The 11,325-nt window shown below is 45.5% G+C and overlaps 2 protein-coding genes across 4 annotated transcripts; both read right to left on the bottom strand.

Moving 5' to 3' along the window:
- Positions 1–212: 212 nt before the first annotated feature.
- Positions 213–3,438, bottom strand: LOC106579786 (uncharacterized). Its single transcript, XM_014159961.3, has 3 exons — positions 2,815–3,438; positions 1,471–2,208; positions 213–1,217 (listed from the first exon to the last, which is right to left on the bottom strand). The coding sequence occupies exons 1-3, from the start codon at positions 3,139–3,141 to the stop codon at positions 666–668; spliced, it is 1,617 nt and encodes a 538-aa protein (XP_014015436.1). The 5' UTR covers positions 3,142–3,438; the 3' UTR covers positions 213–665.
- Positions 3,439–5,219: 1,781 nt separating this feature from the next.
- LOC106579789 (INO80 complex subunit E) lies at positions 5,220–10,278 on the bottom strand. Of its 3 annotated transcripts, none has more exons than XM_082961864.1 (8): positions 10,165–10,278; positions 9,830–9,934; positions 9,638–9,708; positions 9,394–9,446; positions 9,158–9,231; positions 6,586–6,693; positions 6,214–6,303; positions 5,220–5,808 (listed from the first exon to the last, which is right to left on the bottom strand). In XM_082961864.1, exons 2-6 carry the CDS (start codon positions 9,890–9,892, stop codon positions 6,685–6,687), a joined length of 270 nt encoding a protein of 89 aa, XP_082817990.1. In that variant the 5' UTR covers positions 9,893–9,934; positions 10,165–10,278; the 3' UTR covers positions 5,220–5,808; positions 6,214–6,303; positions 6,586–6,684. The 3 variants fall into 3 exon arrangements, with proteins under 3 accessions (XP_082817990.1, XP_082818003.1, XP_082817993.1); XM_082961877.1 differs by having other exon boundaries at positions 6,214–6,296; XM_082961867.1 differs by having other exon boundaries at positions 9,830–9,931; positions 10,165–10,241.
- Positions 10,279–11,325: the final 1,047 nt, after the last annotated feature.

Here is an 11,325-nt window from a genome sequence, read left to right as displayed (position 1 = left end):
CGCACATGTTTGGTTCGAAGGACCCTTTGGTCAGATTCATTTCCGCCACACCAAGGCGGTCTGTAAGGATGCCTTTTCCAAATTGACAATGACATTTGTCCAGACTCTCACTCAGACCAATTATTGCAGTGTTATGAATGTGCAAATTAAAACGATCCAGCTTCAAGGCAAAATATATTGATAGACAAATGAATAAATTGCATTAGTCTGAGTGGGTGTGATCAATCAATTATTCTTTTTTAATCAAGCAAGCATATAGTTCATAATGTAACATCAATTCTAACACCTATTACCATATGAACTCACACAGTGAAAGCATATTTCCCCAAAATAATACCATATTGTAATTGATCAAATGGCCAGCACACCCATGGGGCTACCCTGCTTCACTTTCTGACACATATACCATTCATCTCAGCTTTAGTCTTTTGGGATCCTGCTTCTTTACAACTAAGAAGTAGTAGAAGTAGAAGTCATCTACTTTAGGGAGCAAAAAGATATGAAAATGTGTTGTGTGCCTAACTATGCATTTATGTTAGACAGCTTAGCTAGAGGCACTGGCATTGCGGTGTACCCATCAATTCTCTCTCGCTATCTGGTGCATATTTACATACTTTATAAGAACAAGATACACAATTTTCAAGGTTTTCAATAAATCTGCAATGTTATTCATGAACATTCTCTGTAGACCCAAACCATCCACAGTTCTGGTCCTGCCCAAAGGCCTCCATCACATTCCCCACAACCGTTTCCGTGCTCCCTAATACTAGCCCCCCTGCCAACCTCACCACATTCCCCACCCCGTTCCCACACCTCCACGCCAGCTTCCCCATTCCCCCACCCACTGCCTTCACCTGCCCTCCCATCTCAGACACCACCGACCCCACATACCCCCCACCCTGCTCCCACGCCTGGTCCCCAACCACCCTGGACACCCACCAGGCGCTGTCCACGATCCCCCTGAATATGCCCACCCCGTCCCAGGCCAGGGTGCCCACCCCTGTGACCCCGTCCTGGCAGCTGGTGAACAGAGAGCCCACCAGAGGGGCTGTAATGCAGTAGAGGGTGGAGAAGCACATCTCCCCCACACCAAGTATCAGGCCTGTGACTGAGCCGACCCCAGACACCAGGTCAGACGCCATGTTGTAGAACACAGAAAGGATGTCGCCTGGCAGGGCAGACAGGACCCCCAGGTCTTCCTGTAGGACAAAGGCCACCTAGACGAGGAGAGGAGATATGTTCTGTTACAAGATATTATAACAGAAACGTATTTTTGTGATCAGAAATATAAAAAGATATGGAACCATCATGTGTTATTGTTTTTACCATTGAGGACCACTTTGAAACGAGCGTTTTAATTAATGCTTTCAAGTGATATCCTCTGAGTCCACCTTGTACATTTTGTTTAATATGTCTGTTACCCAAAATAAATTCAATTCAATCACAGTATTGCATTCCATCAGTAATCACCTGTCCAGGGATCCCAATGAGGGTGGAGACTACAGGGCGTAGAGGGGCCATGAGCAGGGAGACAGAGGAAGTGATGATATACACCAGAGGGCTGCCGGACGACTCTGTGTCCGACTCAGAGGCCAGTGTCTCGTTGTCCACTGAAGGAGTGATGAGAGGTTCTGTGTCGGCAGGTAGTGCCTCTACGCTTCGGTCAGTAGTCTTATCTAGTGTTTCCTCAATGGCGTCTGGCCTTGCGACCGCTCTTTGCTTTTCTACGACTCTGACCATCGCATCGCTGAGCAGTGTCACTATGTCTCCCTCTGTTTCCCCATTTGCTTCCCCGCAACCCTCTGAAAATAGATCTGTCACTCCAATCATGTGTTCCAGCTCCTTAACACTCACCACCCTCTCCTCTCCCCCTGTCTCTCTCACTACCCCCACACTGAACCCACTCTGTCCCTCTGGGCCAGCACAGCACACTGCAGACCACTGCACCCCAGCCTCACACCCCCCCTCCCCACCCTCCTCCATCCCGGGCCCCAGCCTGAGCCCTGTGGCCCCTGTCAGGACGTAGAGCTGGCCCCCTGTGGAGCCACACTGGGGCAGGACGCTGCTCTGGATCAGCTCTGTAGCTGGGGAGCCCCACTGGTGGAGGGGAGAGTCAGAATGAGATTGGGGTTTATCCCCCGCCACATCCCCTTGGAGCAGAGCTGGGGTCACCACTTGGGACCCTTCGTCCTCTTCCCCCTTCTCTGTCTAGGAGATAGGTTAGGAATCATTAGTCAAAGTGCATATATTGAATCACTAATGCAATTAGTATTAACATCATGATAAATGAATGTTTGGCCCTTATTTGGGTAAAGCCTACTGTACATTACAGTACATTTAGTGTCAATGCAGTTTGTAAATAGAGTAGGATAGACGAGGACGTCTTTTACTCAGGTGTCATGGCAGAAATAACATGCCATGCAGACCATTCTAGTCTTGTGAGTGTTAGGGAGCTTGTCTACTGACAGACATCTGAGTCAAATATCAAACTGTTGTTCACATTCATCTTTCTGTTCACTCTGACTTGTTTTAACAAGGCCAGGTTTGCATGGAATGTTGATATCAACAGTAAGTTGACTGCCTCTAAAGGACGAGAGTTTCCTTTCACTTGAACAAGTCTCATATCACAAAAACATTACTGTACTACAGCTGGAGGAAAAGAGTGGTATACTGTTGGTTTGATCATGTCCGCTATAACTTGTGTGATTGTGTTGAGAATGTACACTAAACTGTACAAGGTAGTACTTACGCAGTCCATGCATGACAATGATTCCACTGTTTCCACATAATAGAAATAAAATAATCCTCCCTTACCCCCTCCTCCTTTCCTCCTCTCTCCCTCCATCCTTGGCTGAGATGAAAGGCAGAGTAAACAGCTGCGTCACAGGTCGGGTGGTAGAGCGTGGCGAACGACTGTCCCCCTGGCAGCCTGTGACAGAGGGGGGTCAGGAGGGGCCCCCCACCTACAGAGAGGCCCAGGGGGGGAGTCTGTCTGTAGAAGCTCTGTCTGCAGAGGGAGAAGCCTGGGTCTGGTTCTGATAGTGCCGTGACTGGTAGAGACAGCTCCAGAGTCAGCCCCAGCAAGATCCAGCCTGCAGTACTGACACTGACACCAGCAGGACACCACCGCAGCAGCAGCATGGTGCGCTCAGCAAACCCACACACTCACAGAGAGAGAGGCTGGTAAATAATCCAGAGGTTTGTGCTGTATCTACGCAGATGGGAGAGGATAATGGCCGGTAGCTAGGGTTGACAGCCAGGGAATCTCTGGTATGTCGTTCTTTTATCCCTTTCTCAATCTCTCCTTTCTTTTTTCTCTTCCACCCCGTCAGCGTCTCCACCCATGTCTTTCTCTTTGGACTGTGTGTGCTGGGCTGTCTGCATGTGTCTGGGCACAGTCTTGCTTACACTCTGCTTCTCCCTCCCTCATTGACAAGCTCACTATTCCTCCCTCCCTCCCTCCCTCCCTCCCTCCCTCCCCCTCACACACTCTCCCTCTAGCTACACCTCTACCTGGCTCTCCCTCCCTCCTTCCTCTCTCTTTCATAGCTCTTTTTGGTTACACCTTACCTCTCATTACTGTTAGGCACACAGCAGACCCACACCCAGTAACAGGTTCCTATTACCTGTAAGTCTGCATTCCCAAACAATGTTTCCGCAAGGTTTGGCTGTCTGATTGACAGCTCAATGGTTCATTTTCTATGGTAAAACACACACCTCTTAGAAAGTGCTGACTTTATTTTAGCCGAGTGCTTATGCATGCACTATTAGGGTGCACAGTGAAACCACAGCAGTATATCTTACAGCAGTATATCTTACAGCAGTATATCTTACTGCAGTATATCTTACAGCAGTGGCCTAGTGTTGAATATCACACAGTAGATCTATCCACCACCAAGGTTCCAAAATAGATTCTATTGACTGAATTACATTTTCTCTGCTATAAAGACAAAATGATTTTAGATTTTGAGTTTCAGCGGCCACTTGGTTTGGTAAAGCTGAGGGAAACGGGGAAATGTATCCACTCTCAAATTGATAGAGGGAGTCATCCAATCCAATCCATCGCAATCTCTGTGAGATGACAAGAGAGGAAAGACGAGAGCATAATAATTAAGCTCTTCACCTATGTGACCTCTGACATAGGGGGTCACAAACCAGGTTTGTCCTGCTACGTGTTATGACTGGGATCACATGGAGTCTTCAGCGCACCCTTGGGCCTGACAGTCAGAACTGTCTGGTAGGAGAATTCCTTTTATGGGATAGGCTACACATCAATGCACATCTGAGGGAGATTAGGCTAATAGTTTGACGTGTAATTTCCACCAAGAAAAATCTTTATCAGTGCATAATTAGTTTTCTGACAGTGTCACACTGTTCCTTATTATATTTACTGACAGTTATTAGTCTGTAGCAAAGACATTCATTATTCCCTCATTACATCCTTTGTCTGTAGCTTTAGGTTGTTTGGATGCATTCCATACTAACAGCTGCATGGCTGCTGCGGTATGAGAGCTTTTGGGTGTGATAGTTTTGGGTTGGGCTTTATGCGGCGTTCATAACCAAGTGGGAAGGTACCAATTACCAGTTGTCAAGTCGTAAATAACAGTTGGATGCATTCTCAACTCGTTGAGAAACGCTGACTGGCTAATGGCCAACAATCTGTGTCAACCATAAACTAAAAGTACAGTTATAATGCTTGTAAACAAATTACATTTAACTGCCGAAAATGCTGTTATCGAGGTAATTTCCTTAGTAAGTGACGTCAGAGGTCAGCATGTGCGAGAAGTCAGAGCTCAGGGATAATAGACGAGTTTCTTACTAGTTTTTACGAGTTGAAGGGGAATTCAAGTGGATTTTTGCCAGTTGTAAGTGGTAAAAACCACCTTCCCATTTGGTTATGAACGCAGCATAAAAGGCTTTTGTCTCATTTTTACATTTTAGTCATTTAGCAGACGCTCTTATCCAGAGCGACTTACAGTAGTGAATGCATACATTTCATAAATGTTTTCTCTGTACTGGTCCCCCGTGGGAATCGAACCCACAACCCTGGCGTTGCAAATATCATGCTCTACCAACTGAGCCACATGGGACTGTCTCCAGGGACAACCAATAAAAACAGTTGTTTTGAGTAAAAGCGCAGTACTCCATGTCTGTGCAGCACATACTATACACTCTACTACCAGTCCATCAGGCTTTCAACAACAACTACCAGAGTCATCTGAAATGTTACCACTTTAATGCAATTTAATTTTGGAAAGTCATTGGTAGAAAACATAACATCTCCATTATCTCCAACAGAAAATTCCTAATTTGACAGTTTTGTATAAAAAGGTAGGTGCTACATGTATACAGTCCTGTTGCTGTCCATGCCTTCAATACCATTTCTTCCATGACTTGTATAACAGTAGAAGGCAGTAAAATGACATTAAAGGAGTCGATTAGTAACACATTGTGAGAGAGAAATATTGTTGCAGTAACCTGAAGGTCCAATGGGGGGAGCTTGGCTAAGCATTTGACAGTGGGAGGGGTTGAATCCAGACTCACATTATGGTCTTACACACTCTTTCAAACAATCCTTTACACACACACACACACACACACACACACACACACACACACACACACACACACACACACACACACACACACACACACACACTTCACTCGTTGGGGATATCGATGACAAGGTCAGCCTCTTCTCCTTCCCCCCTGTCGTCGTCTCCTCCGTCTGAGTCTCTGTCACTCTCTCCCTCCTCCTCTGCCGCATCTCCACTCAGCATCTGCCTGGGCACCCAGTTGAACGAGGCGCTGGATGTGGGAGGGAATGAGGAAGATGGAATGAGAGATGCAATTGAGAAAGAGAGTGGTAGATGACTTGGACTGAGTCCCAAATGGCACCCCATTTCCTTTATAGTGCACTACTTTTGACCAGAGCTCTGTGGGGCAAGAATAGGGTTCCATCAGGGATGTAGTTCGTCTACTGAGGAAGAATAACCCTTTAAATGAATGGTCAGGAATTGAAAATGAAGAGTCCAGGATATTATGGCAGTACATTACTTCATTGATGATGTCCCAACGTTATGGACCTTCCTATAGCCTACTGTAGGCCTGCACCTAACCTGTCATATGTAGTGCAGTTATACTGTGGAAACATGTCTGTTTCCTCATCTCCTCCTCCTCCTCCTCCTCCTCCTCCTCCTCCTCCCCCCTCACCTTCCCCGATGTCTCTTTCTTGTGTTTGGGCGCCTTTGTCATTCTCTCTTTCTTCATTCTCCCAGCTGGTGGAGCCAAATACGCTGGAAACTTCCCGCCCCACACACACACACACACACACACACACACACACACACACACACACACACCCCCCCCCCCCCCCCCCCCCCCCCCCCCCCCCCTACAGCCCCGAAAAATAAAACATGATAGACAGCAAAAGATACAGTAAACATATAATAAAACAATATTAATAATGCCCCAAATCAAAACAGTGATTATCTTCGGTAATGAGAAAACGATAATGGCAACAATCAATGATGCTCTAGTTATTGATTGTATAGATTCAGTGAGGTGAGCGTGATCATAACTCACTGTGTTGAGGTAGGGGGTACTGCCGGACGACTGGAGAGGATTCACTCCAGAACGAGAGAGAGAGAGAGATGGGAGGATGAAGGAAGGCCTACACCAGGGCTACTTCTCCTGAGAGAGTTCACAAGAGACAGTTGAATAAATGTATTTTTATTTATTTCACCTTTATTTAACCAGGTAGGCCAGTTGAGAACAAGTTCGCATTTATACAACTGCGACTTGGCCAAGATAAAGCAAAGCAGTGTGACACAAACAACACAAAGTTACACATGGGATAAACAAACGTACAGTCAATAACACAATAGAAAAATGTATGTACAGTGTGTGCAATTGTAGAAGATTAGGGAGGTAAGGCAATAAATAGGCCATAGAGGCAAAATAATTACAATATAGCATTAACACTGGAGTGATAGATGTGCAGATGGTGATGTGCAAGTAGAGATACTGGAGTGCAAAAGAGCAAGAGCATAAATAACAATATGGGGATGAGGTAGTTTGGTGTGCTATTTACAGATGGACTATGTACAGGTGCAGTGATCGGTAAGCTACTCTGAAAGTTGATGCTTAAAGTTAGTGAGGGAGATATAAGACTCCAGCTTCAGAGATATTTGCAGTTCGTTCCAGTCATTGGCAGCAGAGAACTGGAAGGGAAGGCGGCCAAAGCAGGTGTTGGCTTTGGGGATGACCAGTGAATTATACCTGCTGGAGCACGTGCTACAGGTGGGAGTTGCTATGGTGACCAGTGAGCTGAGATAAGGCGGGGCTTTACCTAGAAAAGACTTATAGATGACCTGGAGTCAGTGGGTTTGACGACGAATATGTAGTGAGGGCCAGCCTACGAGAGCATACAGGTCGCAGTGGTGGGTAGTATATGGGGCTTTGGTGACAAAACGGATGGCACTGTGATAGACTACATCCAGTTGCTGAGTAGTGTTGAAGACTATTTTGTAAATGACATCGCCGAAGTCAAGGATCGGTAGGATGGTCAGTTTTACGAGGGTATGTTTGGCAGCATGAGTGAAGGAGGTTTTGTTGCGAAATAGGAAGCCGATTCTAGATGTAATTTTGGATTGGAGATGCTTAATGTGAGTCTGGAAGGAGAGTTTACAGTCTAACCAGACTCCTAGGTATTTGTAGTTGTCCACATATTCTAAGTCAGAACCGTCCAGAGTAGTGATGCTAGATAGGTGGGCAACAATCGGTTGAAGAGCATGCATTTAGTTTTACTAGCATTTAAAAGCAGTTGGAGGCCACAGAAGAAGTGTTGTATGGCATTGAAGCTCGTTTGGAGATTTGTTAACACAGTGTCCAAAGAAGGGTATACAGAATGGTGTCGTCTGCGTAGAGGTGGATCAGAGAATCACCAGCAGCAAGAGCGACATCATTGATATATACAGAGAAAAGAGTCGGCCCGAGAATTGAACCCTGTGGCACCCCCATAGAGACTGCCAGAGATCTGGACAACAGGCCCTCCGATTTGACACACTGAACTATATCAGATAAGTAGTTGGTGAACCAGGCGAGGCAATCATTTGAGAAACCAAGGCTATTGAGTCTGCCGCTAAGAATGCGGTGATTGACAGAGTCGAAAGCCTTGGCCAGGTCGATGAAGACGGCTGCACAGTACTGTCTTTTATCGATGGTGGTTACGATATCGTTTAGGACCTTGAGCGTGGCTGAGGTGCACCCATGACCAGCTCGGAAACCAGATTGCATAGTGGAGAAGGTACGGTGGGATTCGAAATGGTCGGTGATCTGTTTGTTAACTTGGCTTGCGAAGATTTTAGACAGGCAGGGCAGGATGGATATAGGTCTATAACAGTTTGGGTCTAGAGTGTCTCCCCCTTTGAAGAGGGGGATGACCACGGCAGATTTCCAATCTTTGGGGATCTCAGACGATACGAAAGATGTTGAACAGGCTAGTAATAGGGGTTGCAACAATTTTGGCAAATAATTTTAGAAAGAGGGTCCAGATTGTCTAGCCCAGCTGATTTGTAGGGATCCAGATTTTGCAGCTCGTTCAGAACATCAGCTGTCTGAATTTGGGAGAAGCGGTGGGGGGGCTTGGGCAAGTAGCTGCAGGGGTTGCTGAGTTGTTGGCCGGGGTAGGGGTAGCCAGGTGGAAATCATGGCCAGCCGTAGAAAAATGCTTATTGAAATTATCGATTATCGTAGATTTATCGGTGGTGACAGTGTTTCCTAGCCTCAGTGCAGTGGGCAGCTGGGAGGAGGTGCTCTTATTCTCCATGGACTTTACAGTGTCCCAAAACTTTTTGGGACACTGTGCTACAGGATTCAAATTTCTGCTAGCCTTAGCTTTCCTGACTGACTGAGTATATTGGTTCCTGACTTCCCTGAAAAGTTGCTTATCGCGGGGGCTATTCGATGCTAACGCAGAACGCCACAGGATGTTTTTGTGATGGTCAAGGGCAGTCAAGTCTGGGGTGAACCAAGGGCTATATCTGTTCTTAAATAGTGAGATAGTGAGAGAGAATGGCAAAGATGGAGAGAGTGCAGTAATAGAAAGAGTGCAATTTGAAATATTGTCTGTGTTGCTGGCATGCTGCATCCTCACTTCTTTCCTCCGTCTCTCTCCCTCCCCGGTGCCCTCTCCTTCACTGTTCTCAGAAGAGGCTGTGGCATTAGAATCTGAAACACAACATGACAATCAGACACTGTACATCAACATACTAACATGATCCATACTGAAAATACTCCACAGCAAGGCAGGTAACTGCATTGGTTGAGGTATGAAGAAGAGAACAGATATTGTGGAGAATGAAACATTGAGACTTGGTGCTTAAGACCTACTTGAGGAGTCCTCGTCCACCTGCTCGTATTGTAACAATCGGTCCAACAGAAAACTGCAAGAGAAGAGAATAGAAGCCCAGGAAAGACCATTTTAAACTTTGAACATGCTTGTACAGTATTTTTACACGTTCAACAGGGGTGTATTTATTAGTAGCACATCGTAGTAAAAGGTTTTGCTACAGTGTGACAAATAAATACACCCCATCTGTCCAAACTAAACAAACTTGTAGATTCACCCACCCACCTTTTATCTCTGGACACTTTGAGCAGCTTCCTCTGGGATCTTCTGAGCTCTTCCTGAAAACACTCCTGCTCCTAAACGGAGACGAATAGCGAAATACAACAGTTCAACTCTGTAAATTACAGTTCCTTGGCTAATAGGTGTTATTATAATAATAGCACGTCATTGACAATTGGATGAAACATTAATACTCACATAAACCATGAATTTCAATTTGCGTTTGAGATTTTTGTATTTCTGCTTGTAGTGCACCTCCATATCGGCATTTCTGACGCTGTGGTTGAACCGTCAGTGGACCTGCTATACCGGTAGGGAAATTGTTAGTGTCGTGGTTATGTTAGCTATATAAAAGCAGCTTGTTGGCTAGCTCACGGCTAGCCGTTCCAGTACATGATCGTTGTTTTCTTTAAGCATTTAGCTGGAAGCAGAAGAATAGCAATTGAAAACGCTTGAAAGTATGATAATAAGGAGACGAAACCATGTCATTATAAGGTTAAATAGCTTGAATTAATATGAAAAATCCTTCATACCTCTCGTTTGAATGAATCTGTGCGACGTGCTCTTTGTTTACGTCTGTTCTTCTTCTTCTTCTTTAGGATGTGGTTGGCAGTTCGCATATACCGCCATCTACTGTACTGGTGTGTGAGGCCATTCACGGCCTACCTACATTACATTATGTAGTCTACTTTCGTTTTTTGTGTGTGTATGTGTGTGTGTGCGCGCCATTCTTCTTAATTTTGTATTGGCGGGTTTCAACCAACTGAAAGGTGCATACACCCCCACCTACTGTACTGGATTGTGAGACTGGGCACAACCTCCCTATTGCGTATTTCTCATGTATTTGTCTTTTCAACCCTTGTATTTCTGCCTACTGGAATGTGAATTCATTACACTTTATGATGCAAAGGTGAAGAGAAAAGGATGGGGAAAAGGGAAGAAAAATGACCCTACACACGAACCCTACAGTTGCACCCATTACAACCTCACCTCACCACTAGTTGGGAGTCATTTTCAAGCTCTGGAAGTGACATTTAAAACAGTGGGTGGGGCCAGACATAGAGCCAGAATGAAGGAAATAATCTAACCCCTGCAGTGGTCACATAAATAATATACATAAACCAGGGATCTAGGCTATTTTATGGAGAGTGAGACCTATTCATACCCATGAACAATAGGCCTTATCAACTAATAATTATGGCCCAAACAAGATGACCTTGAATACAGAAATATGAAAAACAAAAGCAGTCGCATTTCCGATAGAGAATCGTTCTGTTGCATATTAAAACAAGTGAATCATGTTCAGTGTGTGCACCTCTGCATGTGAGTAATATTCATAATAATGCATTGTGCTAGTGTTCTGTATTCTGTCCACCCACAGTACTGGAGTAGACTACAGTAGTTTGGTTTATGGCGCTGAAGGTGCAGCTTGCTCACTTCAGCAGAGCACACAGCAGTCACATCGTCAGGACCCAGGATAATGAATTATAGATGAGGAACATTCCAGAGATGAGTAATGCTACCTCTGCACACACACACCACACACACACACAGCCAACCAGCCAGGCTGTGTGTGTGTGCATGTGTGCATGTGTGCATGCGTGTGAGTGTATTAGAATGGGAGAATGCTAGAGGGAGAGAGGAAGGCAAGGAGAAAGAGTGTGTGTATGCCTACGTGTTTGTGTGTGTGTGCG

This window comes from Salmo salar, chromosome 02 (genome assembly GCF_965601325.2).
Source record: "Salmo salar chromosome 02, fSalSal1, whole genome shotgun sequence".
NCBI lineage: Eukaryota > Metazoa > Chordata > Actinopteri > Salmoniformes > Salmonidae > Salmo > Salmo salar.
The sequence above is the reverse complement of the archived record's forward strand: the minus strand, read 5'-3'. Positions and strand labels throughout refer to the sequence as shown.

What these genes read in the sequence shown, in the direction of transcription:
- LOC106579789 (XM_082961864.1), bottom strand. Translation starts at nt 9,892, where the DNA reads ATGGAGGTGCACTACAAGCAGAAATACAAAAATCTCAAACGCAAATTG. An exon ending in AATTGAAATTCATGGTTTAT is followed by an intron (nt 9,709 to 9,829) that starts GTGAGTATTAAT and finishes GTCTCCGTTTAG; the next exon opens with GAGCAGGAGTGTTTTCAGGA. An exon ending in GGTGGACGAGGACTCCTCAA is followed by an intron (nt 9,232 to 9,393) that starts GTAGGTCTTAAG and finishes GTTGTGTTTCAG; the next exon opens with ATTCTAATGCCACAGCCTCT.
- LOC106579786 (XM_014159961.3), bottom strand. Translation starts at nt 3,141, where the DNA reads ATGCTGCTGCTGCGGTGGTGTCCTGCTGGTGTCAGTGTCAGTACTGCA. An exon ending in GAGGAGGAAAGGAGGAGGGG is followed by an intron (nt 2,209 to 2,814) that starts GTAAGGGAGGAT and finishes CCTATCTCCTAG; the next exon opens with ACAGAGAAGGGGGAAGAGGA. An exon ending in TCATTGGGATCCCTGGACAG is followed by an intron (nt 1,218 to 1,470) that starts GTGATTACTGAT and finishes CTCCTCGTCTAG; the next exon opens with GTGGCCTTTGTCCTACAGGA.